At 41.7% G+C, this 21,015-nt stretch overlaps 2 protein-coding genes across 2 annotated transcripts; one reads left to right on the top strand and one right to left on the bottom strand.

Moving 5' to 3' along the window:
* Positions 1 to 487: 487 nt before the first annotated feature.
* LOC113020000 (cell death-inducing p53-target protein 1-like) lies at positions 488 to 5,159 on the top strand. Its single transcript, XM_026163672.1, has 6 exons — positions 488 to 1,100; positions 3,647 to 3,790; positions 3,920 to 4,054; positions 4,126 to 4,227; positions 4,529 to 4,676; positions 4,811 to 5,159. The coding sequence occupies exons 2-6, from the start codon at positions 3,652 to 3,654 to the stop codon at positions 4,917 to 4,919; spliced, it is 633 nt and encodes a 210-aa protein (XP_026019457.1). The 5' UTR covers positions 488 to 1,100; positions 3,647 to 3,651; the 3' UTR covers positions 4,920 to 5,159.
* Positions 5,160 to 6,674: 1,515 nt separating this feature from the next.
* Positions 6,675 to 20,367, bottom strand: mrtfbb (myocardin related transcription factor Bb). The gene is made up of 14 exons (XM_026164514.1): positions 20,100 to 20,367; positions 16,709 to 16,774; positions 14,352 to 14,407; positions 14,186 to 14,261; positions 13,829 to 13,981; positions 13,256 to 13,434; positions 12,876 to 13,022; positions 11,527 to 11,774; positions 11,114 to 11,246; positions 10,134 to 11,003; positions 9,283 to 9,393; positions 9,027 to 9,164; positions 8,893 to 8,953; positions 6,675 to 8,805 (listed from the first exon to the last, which is right to left on the bottom strand). Exons 1-14 carry the CDS (start codon positions 20,197 to 20,199, stop codon positions 8,375 to 8,377), a joined length of 2,769 nt encoding a protein of 922 aa, XP_026020299.1. The 5' UTR covers positions 20,200 to 20,367; the 3' UTR covers positions 6,675 to 8,374.
* Positions 20,368 to 21,015: the final 648 nt, after the last annotated feature.

Here is a 21,015-nt window from a genome sequence, read left to right as displayed (position 1 = left end):
GGGACCAGGAGAAAAGGCTGAGGTATGCAAATTTCCACAAGAATTCTACTTAAAGTCAGTGGAAACAGTGCTTTTATAGAGTGATGAATGCATATTTGAAAGTTTTGGTTCAAACCATCTTAAGTGTGTACAGAGGAGGTCAAGAGAGGAGTAGAAGAGTGAGTCTCTACAAACATCTATAAAGCAGGGTTATATTTTGGGCTCCATTTAATCGAGTGTTGTTGGGAATCCTGTCAAAACGGATGGAATAAAGAATGCAGAAAAATAAATGGCCTGTACTTGTATAGTGCTTTGCTAGTCCCTAAGGACTCACACACTGGTGATGGCAAGCTACATTGTAGCCACAGCCACCCTAGGGCGCACTGACAGAGGCGAGGCTGCCGGACACTGGCGCCTCCGGGCCCTCTGACCACCACCAGTAGCCAACGGGTGAAGTGTCTTGCCCAAGGAGACAACGACCGAGACTGTCCAAGCTTGAACTGGCAACCTTCCTATTACAAGGCGAACTCCCAACTCTTGAGCCACGATCGCCCCAAACTTACCACCAAACTTTGACCTACCATTCAATACCAAGAGGAAAGCAACTGATTGGCAATGGCTTCATTTTTCAGCATGGTATGCTTTTCCTGCCGGTGCATTAAAAATAAAAACACACTGGCACATTGTCAGCTATGGACTGGCCTCCCTAGAGCCCACACCTCAACATTACTGAAGCAGTGTGTGATCAGAGCTTTAAATGTCCTTTAAAATCCTGGAGAACTATTCCTGAAAAGCTTGCATAAGAGAGTTCAGAATGTGTTGAAGAATAAAGAGGCCAACCAACTATTGGCTTTCAAGCTTGTTAAAATTGTACAGAATAGTTTTTACATTGCAAACTGTGTTTGTGCACGTGTGTAAATCCCCATATTCTTAGCAAAAGATAAAAAGATGGGGTCTAGAGACTTTTGCATACCTGTGCAATAACATAGCTGTTTTCCTAGGCTTGCATATAAGGTTATAACCATAACCTGATGATTTGAATATTCCCTGAGAACAGTTTGCTGTTGTTGAACCAGTACCAGTGTTACAGGATATACACGATACGGCAGGAACAGAAAAAGGTAAAGCAGATATCTTCCATTAAATAATGGTGAAATAGATTTTTATGAGGTTATAAGTTGAGATGTTAGATAAATGTTACAGCGGAGCATCAGTGCAGTTGGATACTTATTTGAACTTGTTTTATATACGATTGATCAGACGATTACACGCAATCATCAGCGTCCGTGTCTCTTTCTGTTTTATAGATCTTTTGCTTGTTTTCTAAGCATCCAGTCAGACCTGAGAAGCCATGTTTCTTTTAATGATTGTGACCAAGTTATCTGATTCAGAGAAAGCAGCATATTTGACTACATGCTGGATGAACTCATGTCCTGCATCTTTTTTATTTCATATCAGTAGTAATAAACTTTATTTCTATAGTTTATTTGTAAAATAGTTACAAGGGGTATTTGCAGAATTAGAAAAAAACTAACAATATTTCGTCCAATACATACATAGTTTTAAAAACGTTTTGGTAAGAGGAAGTAAATTCCAGAGTGTTCTGTTAAAGCCAAAACACGGTGCACCTGTTTTGTTAAGCCTGAAACTTGCATGTTTGTTGCTGATCTCGTGCTAAATATTTGAAGGGGGAACAAGATAAGCAAATCATATATGTAAATAAATATGGTTGGAATGAATTAAAAGAATATGAACTTCATCACCAGCACATTATAGTCCACAGTTTTTATTTATTTAAAGTAAACTAGCAAACACTAAAACTAATGGTTTTATTTTATTGTATGTAGTTTTCTAAGTTCACAAAATTCTTTATTCCAAAAGTCTTGTTTTGACTTTCATTGTAGTTAACTACGATTTTTAAAATCTGGTTTTAGTTTTTAGTTACATGTCAGTTAACTATAATAACGTTCGGTCCTGGGAATTGTGCCAAAAAGTGATTGCTGATGTTTGTATGTGCATTTTGTCTAATATCCATAGTTATACTGGTAAATTCATGGAGGGGATTTATATAAAATTTATTTGTTTTGCAAGTATTCTCGTGACCCTGCACTGTTGTACCTACGCTGTGTTCATTATAATCAGTCACATTATAATCAGTCCAGTCTTTTTTGCCAGTTAAAATATCTTTATAGAACTGTTAAAAGTCACTTTGCCAAAAAACTGATTGCAGTCTTTACGTTGTGATGGAAATGTTCTTTCTGCTTCAAAATGACTAAATATCATTCATGAGAGATATGTGTGACAGATTATAAGCCAACGAGCTATTTACAACAGCTTAAATACTGGCAATCACTTTTTGGACCCCTTTTGGGTTCAGAACTGCCTCGATTCTTCGTGGTATAGATTCAACAAGGTGCTGGAAACATTCCCCAAAATTCTGGTCTATGTTTACATGATAGCATCACAAAGCTGCTTCAGATTTGTTATGATGTGAACCTCCTGATCCACAATATCCCAAAGGTGCTGTGCTGGATTAAGCACAGGTGGCTGTGGAGATCATTTTAGTGCAGAAAACGTCATGTTCAAGATATTAGTTTAAGGTGATTTGAGTTTTGTGACATGGTGTGTTACCCTGATGGAAGCAACAATCAGAAGACGGGTCATAAAAGGTCAGCAACAATATTCAAGTGTACTGTGTCATTTAAACTACGGGGCACAAAGAGCATCAAGAGAATATCCTCCACAACATGCTTCCTGTTCCTAGCTGATGGGAGTGGCACCTGGTATCTGTTTAAAGGTTTGATATGTTGATATGTTTTGAGTAGCTATTTGAGTTACTGTTGCCTTCCAGTCAGTTCAAAGTAATCTAGCTATTCTACTCTGATCTCTACCATCATCAGGGCATTTCTATTGATGACATAAGTAAGATATTTTCCTTTTTTTGGACCATTCTCTGAAAACGCTAAGGATGTTTGTTTGGGAAAAATCCCAGCAGATCAAAAGATTCTAAAATACTCAGACTAGCCCGTCTGGCACCAACAAGCACGTCACGTTCATCTTTCTTTCCCGTCTGACTATCAGGTTGAACTTCAGCAGTTTGTCTTGCACAAATGCCTAAACATATTGAGTTGCGTTCGCACGATTGGCTGGTTAGATATTTGTGTTTCGCAGTTGATCAGGTTTACCTAATGCTAGAAGCTATAAGATGCTAGAAGAGCCTTCCAAGTCTCTGAGCCATCTTAAAGATGCTGTAGGTAACATGTTTTTGGCATAATTGAGAACAATTATTCTGTATTTTTAAACCAAACGTAAAAACAACTACCACAAATACAATATGAAAAATGATTAGGATAATCATGGAATCTGACTTCCATAAAATAAAATTACACAATCATTGTCATTTTAACAACTTTATGTGAAAAAGAAAGCGGTAGGAATAAACAGGGAGTTGGATTTCTACTATTTTCTGCCTCTTACAACTTAAAGACAAAGATAAATGCATGCACTCTCTTATGCAATCATCTCATTTAGAATGTGGGGTTTAGAAAAGAAGCACATTTGTAAATCTTTGATTCACAGTAACATTTTATATGCTTAACCGGTCCAAAAACAATGTCTGCAATTAAATAAGATCACGCTTTCTCTTCTGCTTCTGTCCTTCCAGCAGTTGCCATGGATTTGGACAGCGAACTAAAAGAGATAGCCACTGAGATGAAACATCTCTCACTCAAAAGGGTACAACTGAAGGAGAGGAAAAACATTCTGTGCATATTTCAAGAGTTGAGGAATCGAGCTGAGTTTGGACAAACAGGTGAGCACTCAAGCAACTTCTGTGACAGTAATGGCTGTTTGCAGTCTTTTATATTTTCCATGAGGAATAAAAGCAAGTTGCGCTATATGTATAATCTCTGTACGGTTACTGTTTTGTTTTTATAATCAGAGGAAGCAGTCTCTACTCAGAAGGAGATTGAGAGCATCGATGAGAAACTGAAGGAACTGAATGAAAAACAGTCCGAGCTCCAGAAAAATTACGACAACATGCTCAATGCCGCCAAAAACAAACAGCACAAGAAAGGTGAGTCCCAGTTTGCTATGGCAAATCTAGCACACTTTACGCAGCTAACCACATTTGTTCTTCTTTGTTAGTGGTCAGTTTCACCGACAAAGAGAATATAGATTCTGCTGCTCCTCCTTCTCCTCCTCCTGGCTCTAATATTGTCTATGTTGTGGCTCCGCCTACTATCCCAGGTGAGCTACTTTTGGAAATTTGTCCTGTAAAACATAAAAGAATGAAAAGTTGAATGAAAACCACACTCGTGGTGAGGACTGCATGCAGATACTTGTGCTTGGATCGGGCCTTCTTGAGTGCATTTTCCCTTAGCTGCAGATCAAATACGACTTCATGCTACTGATTTTTGTACCTTCATGTGTGTTTTTCTTTCTTTTTTGTGGAAAACTATTTAACAGTTTGTCCAAATTTAAAACGAGAGAGACGGATGTTTTGTTTTTATAAAATAAATCATCAGTCATGCATTGCTTCCCTTCACAGCCCCTGAAGTGGTTCTGGAGCTGGACAAGCTCCCGGCAGCTCCGTGCAGGACACAGTGCCCAGAGTGTCGGCAGTTCATCACGACAGAGACGTTCTCCTCTGTCAGCAGTGTGACATGGCTGGTGTGCATCATGACAGCTTTAGTAGGGTATGAAAGTCTCCTCCAGATTTACCATTGAAAGATTTGGACTGTTTCTGTTTGTCTAGCCAGTGTTATTGTCACCGTTACACAGCTTCCAGGCTAGTTGTCACTTAAGTGTCTTCTTGTTTCTTCTTTCGCAGCTGTGTGGCTGGTTGCTGCCTCATCCCCTTTTGCATGGATAGGTTCAAGTCCACCAACCACAGATGTCCTAAGTGTCGAACATTAATCACAACTATTAAAAAGCTCTGAGATGAAAGCAGATAGGGAAAGATGGAGAAGATGCTGGATATCCACCTAGTGATGATAACAACACAGCTGCAAAGGGTCTCCTGCACAATGCACTGAACATCAGTGCATGACCGGTGATGTTTGTAATCTCAAACTATAGCTGCTATTACTTTTTAGAAGCCTGTCAGACGAGACAGGTGGTTTCTGCCTTTATGCATATGCATACAGGGAGTGCAGAATTATTAGGCAAGTTGTATTTTTGAGGAATAATTTTATTATTGAACAACAACCATGTTCTCAATGAACCCAAAAAACTCATTAATATCAAAGCTGAATGTTTTTGGAGGTAGTTTTTAGTTTGTTTTTAGTTTTAGCTATTTTAGGGGGATATCTGTGTGTGCAGGTGACTATTACTGTGCATAATTATTAGGCAACTTAACAAAAAACAAATATATACCCATTTCAATTATTTATTTTTACCAGTGAAACCAATATAACATCTCCACATTCACAAATATACATTTCTGACATTCAAAAACAAAACAAAAACAAATCAGCAACCAATATAACCACCTTTCTTTGCAAGGACACTCAAAAGCCTGCCATCCATGGATTCTGTCAGTGTTTTGATCTGTTCACCATCAACATTGCGTGCAGCAGCAACCACAGCCTCCCAGACACTGTTCAGAGAGGTGTACTGTTTTCCCTCCTTGTAAATCTCACATTTGATGATGGACCACAGGTTCTCAATGGGGTTCAGATCAGGTGAACAAGGTGGCCATGTCATTAGTTTTTCTTCTTTTATACCCTTTCTTGCCAGCCACGCTGTGGAGTACTTGGACGCGTGTGATGGAGCATTGTCCTGCATGAAAATCATGTTTTTCTTGAAGGATGCAGACTTCTTCCTGTACCACTGCTTGAAGAAGGTGTCTTCCAGAAACTGGCAGTAGGACTGGGAGTTGAGCTTGACTCCATCCTCAACCCGAAAAGGCCCCACAAGCTCATCTTTGATGATACCAGCCCAAACCAGTACTCCACCTCCACCTTGCTGGCGTCTGAGTCAGACGCTCTGCCCTTTACCAATCCAGCCACGGGCCCATCCATCTGGCCCATCAAGACTCACTCTCATGTCATCAGTCCATAAAACCTTAGAAAAATCAGTCTTGAGATATTTCTTGGCCCAGTCTTGACGTTTCAGCTTGTGTGTCTTGTTCAGTGGTGGTCGTCTTTCAGCCTTTCTTACCTTGGCCATGTCTCTGAGTATTGCACACCTTGTGCTTTTGGGCACTCCAGTGATGTTGCAGCTCTGAAATATGGACAAACTGGTGGCAAGTGGCATCTTGGCAGCTGCACGCTTGACTTTTCTCAGTTCATGGGCAGTTATTTTGTGCCTTGGTTTTTCCACACGCTTCTTGCGACCCTGTTGACTATTTTGAATGAAACGCTTGATTGTTCGGTGATCACGCTTCAGAAGCTTTGCAATTTTGAGACTGCTGCATCCCTCTGCAAGATATCTCACTATTTTTGACTTTTCTGAGCCTGTCAAGTCCTTCTTTTGACCCATTTTGCCAAAGGAAAGGAAGTTGCCTAATAATTATGCACACCTGATATAGGGTGTTGATGTCATTAGACCACACCCCTTCTCATTACAGAGATGCACATCACCTAATATGCTTAATTGGTAGTAGGCTTTCGAGCCTATACAGCTTGGAGTAAGACAACATGCATGAAGAGGATGATGTGGACAAAATACTCATTTGCCTAATAATTCTGCACTCCCTGTATTATAATGCATTTTTCAGGCATGTCTGTGTAACAAAATGTATATTTCATTAATACTTTGGTACTTTAAACATGCTAGTTATTTTCAAATCTTTTTTAAATACAATAAAACTTCAAAATTACAGACTTTCCTTGTAAATTTTTAATGGCAAGCAGTAAAGGGCAAGTGCTGAAGCTCATAGCCAGACACTGAAATCCCAAAGAATCTCTGTATTTACAAAACGACTGTTAATATTTGTATAAAAAGCCAACATAAATACATCATGTGTAAATCATACAAATGCAAGGTTTTTGTATGCTAGTGTAGTAAAGACTAAACATTTGTCATTCCAGCACATAACCCCTTTTTAAGGAGAGACACTTGGGTGGTCAAATGAGGCACAAAGGAGGAGATGGGGAAAAGAAATAAAAAAAAAATAATAGAAATTTGCATCATTTTCATAACAACTATTTCCATATTTGGGTGGCTTAGAAACTGCCAGTAAGTGGTCAATAATTTAACAATATGACACAGTTATTACACACAAACTGTACTGCCAAGATATAATGGTTTGTGTCACTATTAACAACAGAAACCAAAAGGATAGCACGTCTTCCATTTGTTTGTATGAAGCTGATTCAAATCAGATGTGGCCAGTAGATGTCACTGAACTACAACCTGACTTGTAACGTCTGATGGTTATTTGATTTTGAAATGATGCTGCAGCAAAAACGAGCGCTGGATCATACTTCTGTTATTTTTCTCTGGTGTTGTGTGTTTGTGAGCTGCGCAGATGTCTATTTACTGAAAAATGAAAATAAATTATTCAAACATCTTCAGCCTTTAGGAATCAGTCCATCGCCCATCGCTGTAAGTGAAGAGTCTGGCTCTCTTCTTCTCTGTCTCGCTCCCTTTTTTAAGCTCGCATTTGTCTCGCGTATGTTTGACAGTGTGTACAGATGCACGGTGAGATACATAACAGACTTGTCTTCACTCTTTGATCTGTTTTGCAAAGTGCAAGAAAGGAAAACATGGTTTTTTTTTTGGTAATAAATACTGGCCTTGGTTTAGTCAGAGCAGCTGGGCTGCTTGTTGTGGCCCCTTTTCTAATTTCATCATATTCACACTCCCAGCTCAAATTAAACATCTGATTTATACTTCACAATTCACATACACACAAGGATCGTGCAGCGGTTGTGTGTTTACAATCTGTTTTGATAGTGATAATCATTCCAAGACAGGGTGGAGTAAACTACACAGCAGCCCTCAGCTACATTCGCTGTTTGGCCGTTAGCACTGTGGCCAGGATTTGGGACATTTTCCTGCTCTTTCTGCTCACACCACGCTGACTGTAAAGCTCTACATTCACTGAGATCAGAGGACTAAGAGGAATCAATAACATTAAATGAGACTGATAACAAATCAGCGGCGTGTCTTGAGATGGAAATCTTAAAAGCTTACTTCCACTTTCAGCTCAAACTGCCAGTACCACTCTAACTTTATCTGTCTCCCGATACAACCAGAGGATTTAGAGACCTCAAAGGAAGCAGTTCAGCAACTTCTAAAGTGATGTTGCACGATGAGATTATTACAGAGCTGATTTATCTGTCTGGAAAGCAGAACGGGGCTGCTGAAGCATCCAAACAGCTCTTATTGTCTTATGGAAACAAAAGCAGTCTTCTCTCACAATGAAAAACGATCGCCTTGACAGCACTCAGTCCCAGTTCAAGTGCAGTTCACTAGAATCCAGGAAGTCAGACGAGAAGACGCCTACTGGCACCGACACATCCAAAGAGTGACCCTCCTCTGCTGGCACAGACAGAGTGAGATCCAGCCAATCCATGTTGTCCATGTTGAGAGCAGAGGTGGACATGTTGTCATTAAAATCCACTTCCATGGTGTCCCCAGGTGCATGTAACTCATCCATCAGCTTCAGTTTTTGTGGTTCTGTGTCAGGGAGCAGTGCGCCCTCCAGGAGGGTTTCCAGCCGGGAGTCGGAGGTCACGCACGCAGGCGGCTTTGCTACCTGGACTAAGGGTGGAGGGCGGGATAAAGCTGTGTTGATGGGAAGGGTGGTTACACTAGCTGTCACCACAAGAAGCTTATCCAGGTTGGGAGGATCCTGTGTAATATAGGGGGAGATCTCTGAAAAAAAGAAGAAGAGAAGGACATGGTGAGATTTAAAACCTCATAAAGGTATCACAATAATCAAATCACACCCAGTATTCTCACCACCACTCTCCAGCAACACGTCAAACAGGTCATCCATCTCCTGGCTGGCCGCAGTGGGACCCTGCAGAGAAGAGAAACCGTTACATGTCTGAATGACACAAGTGAGATGCTATATTTATGTATCAGATTCTTGCCTGAACAGCTGTTAACATGCTGTGTTTCTGTTTAACGGCATCCTCATAGCGCGGTGGGTCTTTACACTTTGACACGTGGTTCGTGAATTTTGGATGCTGCAAGATCAAACTGTTTGGAGACTGGCTGGAACAGGGAGGCTAATAAACAGGAAATAAACAACATCAAATACAAAAATACTAACTACATAACATTAATTCTTGCATGCTTTACAGAAAAATTAAACATAAGCAGAAGGAACATAAGGATAATCTCCACCTTATTTGTAGGTCCTTTGGGAAGAGCCTGGCCTGAAGAAGCTCCTGCAGTGCATCCACTCACTGGGAATGTATTGAGAAAGTTCTGTGCCGCGGTATTAATCCTCCACGTCTGCACAGAGAATTGAAGAGGTCAGCACGGAGGCATCAGTGCAATCAAACATACTTTCTCTCAGGGAGTTTGGTTAAAGTAGCAGTGCAGCTGCATGAGAACTGTGGAAACCTGAAAGAAAACCCACTGTGGATCATTCACTTTTACGCAAAGACATCTTAAATTAAATTTCTTCAGCCCCTCTCCAGCCGGAGGATGACAATGTTTCATCTACCTATGACGGCACTGTTTGCAGGGTAAACCATGAGAGCTGCGGTTGAGTTAAGCAGCGGGTTCTGTTACTAATTCTGCCTGCATGTCGGACTCAGAGCAGAGGAATGACTGGGAGCGATGAGGGCACGATGGTCAGCTCTCACTCAGCACCTGCTCCAGTAACCCATGTTTCCACAGGCTTTCTTTTGATGTGCGGAGTGAAAGATGCCACCACTCAGCAGAGGCCTGTTATTACCGTAGCATGAAGGAAGGCGCATTAGCCATGGTAGCGCTTAACTGACTGTTAAATTAGTTACGTGATATATTATGCAGTGCCATGAAAAACATGGCAGAACATTTATGATGTTATCTTGTGTTTACACAGCACAATACTGGATTTATGATTTCAGGCGCGCATACATACGCATTGATACGTTTCCAGTTCCTACAAGGAGACTAAAGTGAGCACAAAGTCACAGCTGATAGTGGTGATGAATGGGGAGACAGGCTGAGGCAGTCTGTAGAAGCAGCGTAGCTTTTTTTCTTACCTTTGCCAGTGGCTGGGTTTGAGTACTGCATTGCTGATGTATTGCTGCTGAGGCCTCTGTTTTCTGTGGCACCGATCCAGAAGCCTGGATAAGGCCTGTGTGTAATGCAATGCCTTTGGTGGGGAGCTGGATAGTGGCTGCTGAGGCAGGAAGGGATGCGGGCAGTAGGATCTGAGCTCCGGCCTGCGCAGGCTGACGGGATTCAGACTGTGTGATGGTCTGGTGACCGAGAATGAATTGATTTTGACTGGCTACGTGGCTCTGATCTGCAGGCTCTTCCTGTTTGACCAGTACTGGCAGACCAGGAGAGCTGCAGGATGCAGTGCAGTTTGACGGACTCCTGCGTTCCTCTTTGACCTGCACAGGAAGCAGAGGACTGAGCTGAGATGGAGAGTCTCCCTGTTGACTCCTTTTCTCCACCTCCAATTGCATCTTCAGTTCCTCCACCAGCCTCTGCTCCTGCTCCAGCTTCCTCATTAGTTCCTTAATCTGACGCTCCTTTTCATGTAGCCGTTTGTCCTTTTCAGAGTCCTGCTCGTGGGATTTTGTGTCCATGGGACACTCCTCATGTGGCGCACTCTGTGGGGAGCTCATGCAGGGAGCATGATGGGCTGGAGCATCTGAAAGCAGTTTTGTTGGACTGTCTGCTGTACTATTATCTTCTATGCCCAGATTAGAGACTCTAGAAGCAATAGGGGACACTGGTGGGGTTAATTTAGGAGTTTCTGACTGTGAGATTGCTGCATCGATGGGAGCAGCAGTCTGGATGCTAGAGTTCTCCTGATACAGCTTTAGCCTCTCGATCAGCTCAGTCTTGGTCCCAGAAACAGGCAAAGATCTGAGTTTTAATTCCATTTTCAGCTCAGCTACCTGCAAAGATAAAAGACTTGTAAAACAGCTGCACAACACTCAGCTCGTTCACCTCTGCAGCAATCATATATGCATGATACAATCAGGCTGCGCAGGCTGCAGTGCGTCACCTTCATCTCGTCCAGATTAGCTGGTAAGTGATCCGGCTTGCGGTTCATGTGGTGGAGCTGCAAAGGGGCAGACGCAGCGTTTCCACTAAAAGCAATGTTAGAACAGCTGGTTTGTACCTCAGTTGTTGGTCTGCTGTAATAAGATGTCAAGAAAAGGGAGTGCAGATGAGAGAGGGATTTTTTCTTTAATCCATTTTTCATAATGAGCACCTTCTGTGTAGGAAGCTGCGAGCAGGAAATGCAGAGTAATTGAGACAAAAAGCAGCTGTGATTAAACCGTGATAACAGTTATTACATTTTACATAACAAGGTGCGTACGTCTGACTGAGGATTTGAAAATCAACGTTGAAGTAATTGTAATGAGGATAAGAAAAATCCTGACTGCGATGAAGTAAAGCTTAATGGAGCCATACTTGAGCTTGGAGGCCTGGTAATTGTACTGCTGCTGTTGCTGCTTCTGCTGGTTTAGGATCTGGAGCTGCAAGAACTGCTGCTGTTGCTGCAGGAGGCGGGCGTAAGCAGAGTCCATTGGCACGTCATTAAGCTCTTGTTTCTGGTCCGGGGGAATATACTGATGGTACTTCAACTTCTTCACTCGTGGTTTGGGCTCTTTGCTCTTTTTGCTGCGGCTTTTTTCAGCAGGAGGCTTAGCCAAGCTTTGCTGCAGAGCACAACACACACAAAAAAGGGGTACATAAGACCAGAGAGGACCATGTGGAGGATATTCTTTCCTCATGACTGATCTCAGGCCAGTCCAGTTAACTTTATCAGGGAAGACAGTTTGCACTGCCAGTACCAACACTGTAAGAGTTGGAACTGATACGGTACTTTTATAACTTTAACATTAACATTGCTCTGACACTTGATGAGAACAGCAGGATGAGGAAACGGGTAGTGGAAATGTTACACTTATTGTTTTACCACCTGCAATTACAGGATGTAGTACTCATGAAAATGGCTTGGCACAAGAGCAGCAGGTTCTAGCAATGAAATCAGAAACTCGGGCCGGGTTAAACAAGCACTCACTTTCCAGTTTGTCAAACTCACTCCCTTATTATGTTCAAAGGGAGGGAGAGTTTAGCTTATACTCTGAGGATAACTGCATTATGATAAATGGATAAGTTATAGCTTCACTCCCGTTCTTTGATTCACAGCTTAGCCACGATGAGGAGGGCCGGCCTGTCATTTGACCCTAAAAATAGACAAACTGTGGCACAGATTTAAACCTCTGGATGGGTGAAATAACTTTAACCCTTGCTCTTTGACCTGCGCTCAACTCCAGCTAAATGCTGAATTTTTTTTGTCTGAGCCAAAACTGATGTAACTTTTAGCATGAGAAATAACAGACTCTGACATTGTGTCTCTCGTCACATTTTCAAAGGAAGCAGACAAAATAAATCAAACACACAGATGAAGAAAATAAGTCAGGAAAACAGAGCCAGAGGTCAACACTGCAACAGCTGCGTATAAACTACACGACAACAATGACAAGTAACCATAAACTTATTATTATTATTATTTTTAGAAAAATAAAGAAGATTGGGTTTTTAGGGGAAATACAGATAGTTATTTTGAAGGTCAGATTGCCAAGACTTTGGAAACTATTTTCCCACAGCCAAAAATCTCATGTTTTTATATGATAGTGTTATTGGTTACGGTTACATATGATGATGATGATTTAAGACCTCAGAGGATTTTAAAAAGCATCACTAATCTAACTTTAGCTGTAAGATCACATTAAAATGACTAAGAGAAAAGTCACCTTCACAAGAACTGGCCCCGGTGTAACACAGGTGACGACAGTGGTGACAGGTTGAGGTTGAGTTGATTGTGGGTTGCTTTGTTGCTCACCGGTGGGCATAGGGTTGTTTAAATCTGATGCAGACTGTGAGCTGGGTGGCGGGGAGTGCTAAGAAAAGTAAAGAGAGAGCAAAATCACATGAGCCCCTCAGTAAGAACAGCAAAGCTGAAACACCTGCTAACTATCATGCCACCTATGAAAAGGAAGAAAATATGACCCAAAATAGGCTGATAAACACTTGAAAAATGAGCATGGAAAACTACTAAAACACAGCTGATGTGCTGTATGTAGCAACTTAAGTAACCTAGGTTTTTGGTCGTCTGATACTGGTGTTGTCGTACCTGTATGGTCGTTTTTAACATAAGAGTGGCTTCTTCAGACTCCCGCGGCGAGGCCGATGTAGAGCTGGGAGAGTGTTGGCTTGCAGGACGTTGCGGTGAAAAGGCATCGCTGCTGTCCTCATCAAAGTTGTACACGTCCGAAGTGTCAGGTGTCTTCGCACGATCCACCTTGCTACCACCTGTGGCACAGGATCAAAAAATAAGCAAGCACTGGTTATTATTTATTTCAAGGATAAATAAAAATAATGCAAATAGAGCAAAAATCTCTGACTATAGTTTAGAGATGTAAGCTGAGACTGCCCTGCTGAGATATTTCGACGTAAATGTCATAAAAAACAAGCTACAGTTTTTTCAGTGAGGGCCAGCTTATCAGTATTAGCATTATCACAGTTTTACTGCTGTAATTAAACGGGGAGACCTTTCTCACAGCAGGCCTTTGCTTCCCAAACAAAGATAATACATCATTAAAAATAGATAAAAATCCACCAGATGTGCTGCACAGCTGGTTTGAATTACCTTCGCTGCACTCACTGTAAGTGGTGAACAGATATAATAATAACAATGAGGCTCTACCATTATTAACCTCCTCAACACCGGGCAGGATGTTCTTCTCCACCAGCTCCATGGGTCCGGGCCTCTGGGCGATCTTCTCATTGAGATCATCAGTCAGTCTGGCCCTCTTCAGCTTCATTTGTGTGGCCTGCAGGGAGGGCTCTGCATGTGTCTCTGATAAACACAAAGAGGATGTTCATCTGTGATCTGGCCAGTATCAGTCAGTCTCTCAAACTGCTTTATCATACTGACTCACAGCAGACTGAGCCAGACCTCACAAAAGCCATGCGTGTGGTTATAGCTTTGTTAAACACAAAGGTAATCATCTCTCTTATCTCAACACTCTTGCCCAGTAAGAAAACACCCCCGGATGATTACCTTGTAGGATGTGCATGCGGACCAGCTCAGAACGTCCGGGTCGGCTGCAGAGTTTGTGCTTCAGGAAGGTCCCAGTCTGTTTAAGAAAAGAAAAAAAAATAAGAAAATACTCTGGGTACAGGATTGTGATCATCTGCAGGCTAGAGTGCATTCATTGCTGGCTTACCCTGGCTCTCTCCAGGCTGCGAATCTGCTCATGGAAGGCAGCAGGTGCTTTTAGGGCTACGAGAAGAGAAATCCATAAGAAATCAATACATTTTCTTGTTTAATACAGGCTAATTTCACACACACGAATGTTCCTTTGATTTTAAGACTGACGTCTTTTTGCATTCTTTCTTTCTAATCCCAAATAGTTTCCCCTTTGTCTGCCTTTGATATCATGACAAAGTATGTTTATGTAGCAAGCCTCTTAGTGATAAGATTGTACTCCACAACAACAGAAATGACGGTGTAACAGCATAAGTATAATACCACAGGAAATCTCAGTATTTCTAAAACATATACTTTTCATAATGGCCCTCATTAAAAAGTCTTTTAAAGTTATCAAGCAGTTTTCTCAAAAGTACCAATAACGTACTGTATGCCGACATAAAGTGTTTAAAATTATGGACAACACATATGTAAAAAAAATCTAAACTACAAATACACATTTGTTACAAACAGTGTAAGCAGATATAAAGAAGAAAAGAAGGGAGATAAAATGCATCTTTATTCCCAAATATGCCAAAAAACTATTTTCACACTCCAGGGTCGTCCAGTTTCATGTCATTGTTTATTATTTTGTCTCCTTTTTGGCATGCAATGGCGTGTCATTAATAATCAGCAGCTCGTGGGCGGGTGTCTGACAGGAAGTGTCAGTTTAGCTGACTCAAACAACGATTATTCCGTCCTAATTTCTGATCTGACCGAGTAAACTTGTTGAGCTTCAGACGAGGTCTGGCTCACCGGCGAGTCACCTCTGCTATGACGAACATTGTTTGGTTTAAGGACACTCTGCCTGGGGGGTGCTCTGAGGAGTGTGTCAGAGGAGCAAAGCAAACATTCCTCATGACCAAAACCTCACTGCATACCTATCATAAGCCTCTAAGTGTAGGAGAGGCAGATTGCTATGGAGAATGGCCTGGGAGGCTTGTGTGCAGGCTACGCTTGGCCAGGCCGCAGAGGAGATGGGGGGGCGTCTGACCTCCACTGAAGGCCCAGCCGCTGACTCATGAGGCCGCGTGGAGCCAGAGAGGACCTGAAAACTTGACTACAGGGGGCTTTTCATGACAGAACTAGATAAAGAGGAAGATGTCCATCTTTTTCCCTTTCTGTCTTTCCAGCTCTCAGTGGGATTCTGTCACAGTTTCAGCTCATCTTTTATTGACTGTACTCCTAAACAAAAGGCTTGCTGGAGGGAGGTAAAACAGGGACCGAGTCAGCTCCACCTCTGCTGGATCAAAGGATGGATGTGGATGGTATTAAAGCGGAGAAAGCCACTCCAGCTTTGACACCAGTGTGTCATTTATCTGTTATATATTCCAACCATTTTCACCAGGTTTTCAAGCACAGTGAAGCGATTTCAGCCTCTGACATAATTCTATAAAACAGCCCTTATAAAATAAAGCAGTTTGATGTACAAAGAGGATCTATTATATTAACTCTGAAATCCATATTCTCGATTCTTGGACTCTACTAAAGTGGCTTTGCATGATTTATAAGTCAAAATAATCCTCATTGATCCTGTATTAGGCTTTGGTGCAGCTCCTCAGTTCTTCCACTGTCTCAAACAAGTCGTTTTAGCTCCTCTCTCTTCAGTGCCACCCTCAATTCATACCAACTTTCTTCTGATTGGCTGCCCCTGGTAAATTTGAGGTTTGATCAGCAGGTTCAGCCGGAATTTCTGTACTCACACTTGTATGCCTGTCAAGGGATATTCCATCTCTTTGACATCACACACAGTCAAGAATAGAAACGTCCTGAAAACAGTCTGAAGCCTGAGCGTTTGGCTCAAATTACTTGTAGTTAAAGAAACTCATTATTTCACACTAATGGGCTCCATTTAAATCCATCCATCCATCCCTCAGTCTAGTTTCTTCCACTTATCCAATCATTACAGAGGATTCATGATAAGCAGTGTATACTGGATGTCCTTCTACCCAGCAACATTTTGTAGGACACTTTCCTAAGGTAAGCTGAGCTATATTATCTCTCCAGTACATTCAAAACCTACCCCTGGGTCTCCTTCCAGATGTGCATGCTCAGAAAAACTATCCTGATTACAAGCCCAAGGGTTGGCTCTACTCTTGCAGCTCCCACTAGATTTGATTTATTAAATTATCAAATAAAAGCACAAAAAAATACCACAATAAATTCTGTATTTTGAGTTGCTTCATGATCCCCTATGTTCACCAGCTATTTGCTAATAGAGCCGGTTAATTTGGGAGAAATAAAAACAGAATATTTTGCTAGCTATAATTTTTTTATTTCTTATTAACACTGTTGGTGATGTTCACTGTTGTCTTATGTAGTAAAAATACTCACGCGGCATGATGCCTTGGTCCACAAGTTGCTCCCGAGTTCTCCTCTGCTGCAGACAGAGCTGCAGGACTATGAGAAAGCGGAGACACAGAGGTCAGGGTTAAACTTTTACCATTCAGAACCAGTTTGACTGAGTCACCTAACAACCATCCCTTCTGGCTTTGAACTGCGAAACCTGCAAGACTTCAAATAAAACAAGGCACTTATTATTTCTCAATCAATACGCTGCCCGAAGGGCTCAACTGTAAACCCCGTTCACCACCACAGACATTCTGTACTCTTCCTGTATGGTTTTAGCTCAGGGGTTGTGAGGAGTACCACACATTTTACAACACGCAAACAGTGTGATTGGCTGACAGCCTTCCCAGTGAGAGGCAATATCTCTGTGTGGGTTGCAAATGCGCTGAGGAAATAAAGTAACTACAGAGAAGAACACAAACAGATAAAAGAGGGATTAATGTCAGACCTGCAGTTACAATAATGAGGAAAACTTGAGCTGGTCATGACACCACTGAGAGCCAAGTAACTTGTGTCTGTTTAATAAATTGTTTTTAAAAACTAATCTTGCTTTGGATGGATAAGAAGTGACCAGTCATGTTACTGTGGAACATCAAAGACATGACTATCTTCCAACAGAAATTGTTGAGTCTTGCATGCGAGCTCTGCATATAGCACTTGGATGATCTTCGGTTTTATTTCCCCAAAAATATAAACTGTAGTAAGACGTTGTTTAAACATTTATAAACACGTGAGCGTGGACATGTTATTTCAGTAGAACGCCGAAATTCAGTGCAGGCAAAAAAAAAAAAAGTCTGAACAGAAGGCGGTGGGTGATGGGAACGAATGAAGTGGCGGTGGTGAGGTACGTGAGGCCTTTATTGTCACCCTCGTAGTAAAGTGAAGTTAACTTTAGCTCGATATACTCAGGGGCATTTTTGGGGGGGGGGGGGCAGCTCCCACTCATACACAAACACACACAAATACAAGGCAGACCTGCTCAACTCTCCTGGGAAAGGCACTGCTTCTGAACGGGCCTCTGTGACTCACGCTAGCAAAAATAAACTGGGCAGCTGTGAGAACAAGGCCTGGGAACCATGAAATTTGGGGGTAGTTAAGGGGGTGGGCTCTGCATTCGTACGCAGAGACGAGGGGATGTTCATGGGCTTCTACTGGTGGGCAAGGGAACGCGGAGTGACAAGAACCGAGGCAAAGGGTGGAAGGCCGAGGCCACTCTCATAGCAGCCCATCCACTGCAGGACAGAGAACACAGTGTGCCTGCTCTGCCTGCTGTGTTTCCTATTACAAACACAGGCCAGAGGGGTTTATGGTCAGCCAGAGATGGATCATAACGGAAGATTGTAGAAAATGCCACAAGCAAGAGAAGAGTGCATACTACAACATATGAATAATATCAAAAAGTGCCTCCTAGCTCTGACAGAGAATGCAATTTTTAATTTGAGGTATGGTAGTATGGGGTTACAACTCATGCCGGGTCCTCCTCATCACTCGGTGTCATCTTTGGTTCAACCTGAACCCTGGCTAACCTTCTCCGTGATGCAAACTGGCTCCGCTCTCCTGCTCACCAGCAAAGCGTAAACAGAGGTTTTGGAGAAACATAGAGAGGGGGCTCGGCTCAAATCCTTGTCTACTGATGTAATCTCTAATCTCAGACCCATGTTGTTCTCAGCAAATCATCCCTGGAGGTCTCCCATCAGACCTCTGAAACAATACAAATAAAAACTGGTGTGGCCAAAGCTGAATTTAGTTTAGAAAGAGACTCATGCTGGGTTATGTTGATTTTGCAGTTATAAATACAGAATTCTCCAAACAGAGTCCCACTTTAACAGCATTTGAGGCATTTATGATGGAATGCATCATGAATATTGAAATAAAATTAGTCTATCAAAAATGTCATTTTGATTTTCCTTTCATGCCTTTGTGTGGAGCCTAGAAACTTAAAGGCTGACTTCAATCCTTGGAAAAAAAATACCTGCAAACTTATCGATAATAAAACACGTACATCCTACGTTTAGCAATGCAGAGAATTCATCAGCAAGACTATCTCAGTATCTCAATTTTACATTATTTTTTAATTTTTGTATTATTTTGCCTCAGTGAAAAAAGCCAGAATCATATTAATAATAAGAAAGTAAAAAAATATTGCTTCCTTTCTGCCACGATTAGGTGTCAGGGCAACCAGGTTTCTCGCTTTATATGGGAAAGAAAAGCCTTTTAATAACATTATCCCACATTTTAAATGGCAAAAGTTTTTTTAAGGTTTCATCCAATGACAGTGAAAAAAGCAGAATGACTGTGTGGAAGCCAGTTGTTTGAGTTTTAAAGTGTATAAATACACAGGCAAAAATATGATGTGAAGTGAAGCAGAAGCACAAACTTCTGCTTCCTGTCAAGCTTGTTGTATTTTTTTTTTTTTTTTAGCAAAGGAGTAAAATTCAAGGAAACACATTTTGGCTAAATGCCAAACCTGCAAAGATTGTGATTTTTTTTTAAAGACAGACACATTAAAGTCTCAGACTAACTCCTAATATCGGTATCAGCATCATCCCACACAAACATACTCTTTCCCCAGCATTTACTTTGTTAGGATTTGGTCAGATTAGTGTCAGATTATTACTCTGTCCTGGCAAAGTGATCTGAATCTATGAAGAAAGAGATATACTTAGTCAGGTAATGAATAATGATTTTTGTAAAAGCAGCAAGAATAGTTCTAGTGGAAAAACTTATATATATACTTCTTTTGCATAAATCCAGTATAATACACTGTTTTCATTTGAGTGTGATTCTCTGCTCACAGTATTAAAACGTAGCATGCAAAACACGCTATGTTGGATGCCCTATAAACTTTAGGTATTTGCAAAGGTTTTTTTTTCTCACATTGCCAAACAAAGCCTATAAATCACTAACAAGACAGGTATTTTGTGTTTTACTGGCAGAGGCCACTTGCTTAGAGGAATGTCCTGGTGATGAATGCAAACCAGGAAGATAAAAACATGCAAATAATGATCAGAATCCTGATTAGCAGCATATCCAACTACTGCACTTCAGTTGAAGTAACTTCATTGTGTATGCGCATTACAAGAGTGAAGTCATGCTTCTGTGAGGTAATACCTTATAATAGTGATCCTACAGAGTGCCAGTTTGAACACAGGTAATTTAAAGCGATGGGTAATTACTTTCTACTTAAACAAATTCATCAGAATTCAAAAGAAGTGATGCTCCACTTGAGTCACGATCATGATCTTTTACTGTCATTTCCTGTTATGGCTGTGTGTCCATCACAACAATCCCCCCCTCTGCTTCCGAAGGCAGGGGATTAACATTACATTACAACAAAGCTTTCTGGTTAGAAAAAAAAGAAAGAAAGAACCAGTACCTGATTTGAATTTACCCCTGCAGATGGAAGGGGTCTCCACGTCAAGGCACGCCATAGGGAAAAGTTGTAGTTCGATTGGTGGCCAGGTCTGGAGTCCCATGTGGTGATGAGGCCAGTGGAGAACACGGGAGTCAGCGAGAGGGAGGAAAGAGCCAGCGCTGAGAGGACGACAGCTGGCTCGCTCTCTCTCCGTCTCTCTGCCGGCCTCAGTGGAGAAAGTGTGTGTAAGTATGTGTGAGCGCTCACTCAACGTCAGAAGGAGGGAACACAGTGGTGCCTGCGTTAACCCTCGCTAGGTCACTGTGTTGTGTTCACAGAAGACTCAAATTGCAACACGACACCAGAGGGAACAACTTTTAAACGTGGTAATAATCAATATTTCTTATGCTGGGGAAATTCACTTGGCCTGGGACCAAAACATTTACTGGCAACCAATAGGAAGCTGATCAAAACAGGCTGTGATGAATTTTGAGTTGGCACATTTTTATGAGAAATAGCGTGTGTGTGTGTGTGTGTGTGTGTGTGTGTGTGTGTGTGTGTGTGTGTGTGTGTGTGTGTGTGTGTGTGCGTGCGCGCAGGGACCCTTGCTGCACTAAATAACAATGACAAGAACACATAGTGGGATGATTTGATTTTTAAATGAGTGATTATTCCTTGAGGTGTTTTTGCAAAATGACATATTTACAGTGTTTGTTTCTTTCTAGATTCCCAGTAAACCCCCAATAAAAATCAAAACTAAAGGGAATGTATAAGAGAAATTTAAAGAGGGGGCGTCCAAAAACATCTTTGCTAGTCGTCTTTGCCTTTCTGCAGCTAGAAAAACGCTAACAGGAAATGAGATAGGAGCGGATTAGACTAATTGTGGGAAGTTGTGTGTGTCTCAGTGGATCCAGGAAGGATTGCATGTGAGCCAAAA

This window comes from Astatotilapia calliptera, chromosome 4 (assembly GCF_900246225.1).
Source record: "Astatotilapia calliptera chromosome 4, fAstCal1.2, whole genome shotgun sequence".
Taxonomy (NCBI): Eukaryota; Metazoa; Chordata; class Actinopteri; order Cichliformes; family Cichlidae; genus Astatotilapia; species Astatotilapia calliptera.
Note: the sequence above shows the minus strand (reverse complement) of the source record. Positions and strands in the feature narration are given on the sequence as shown.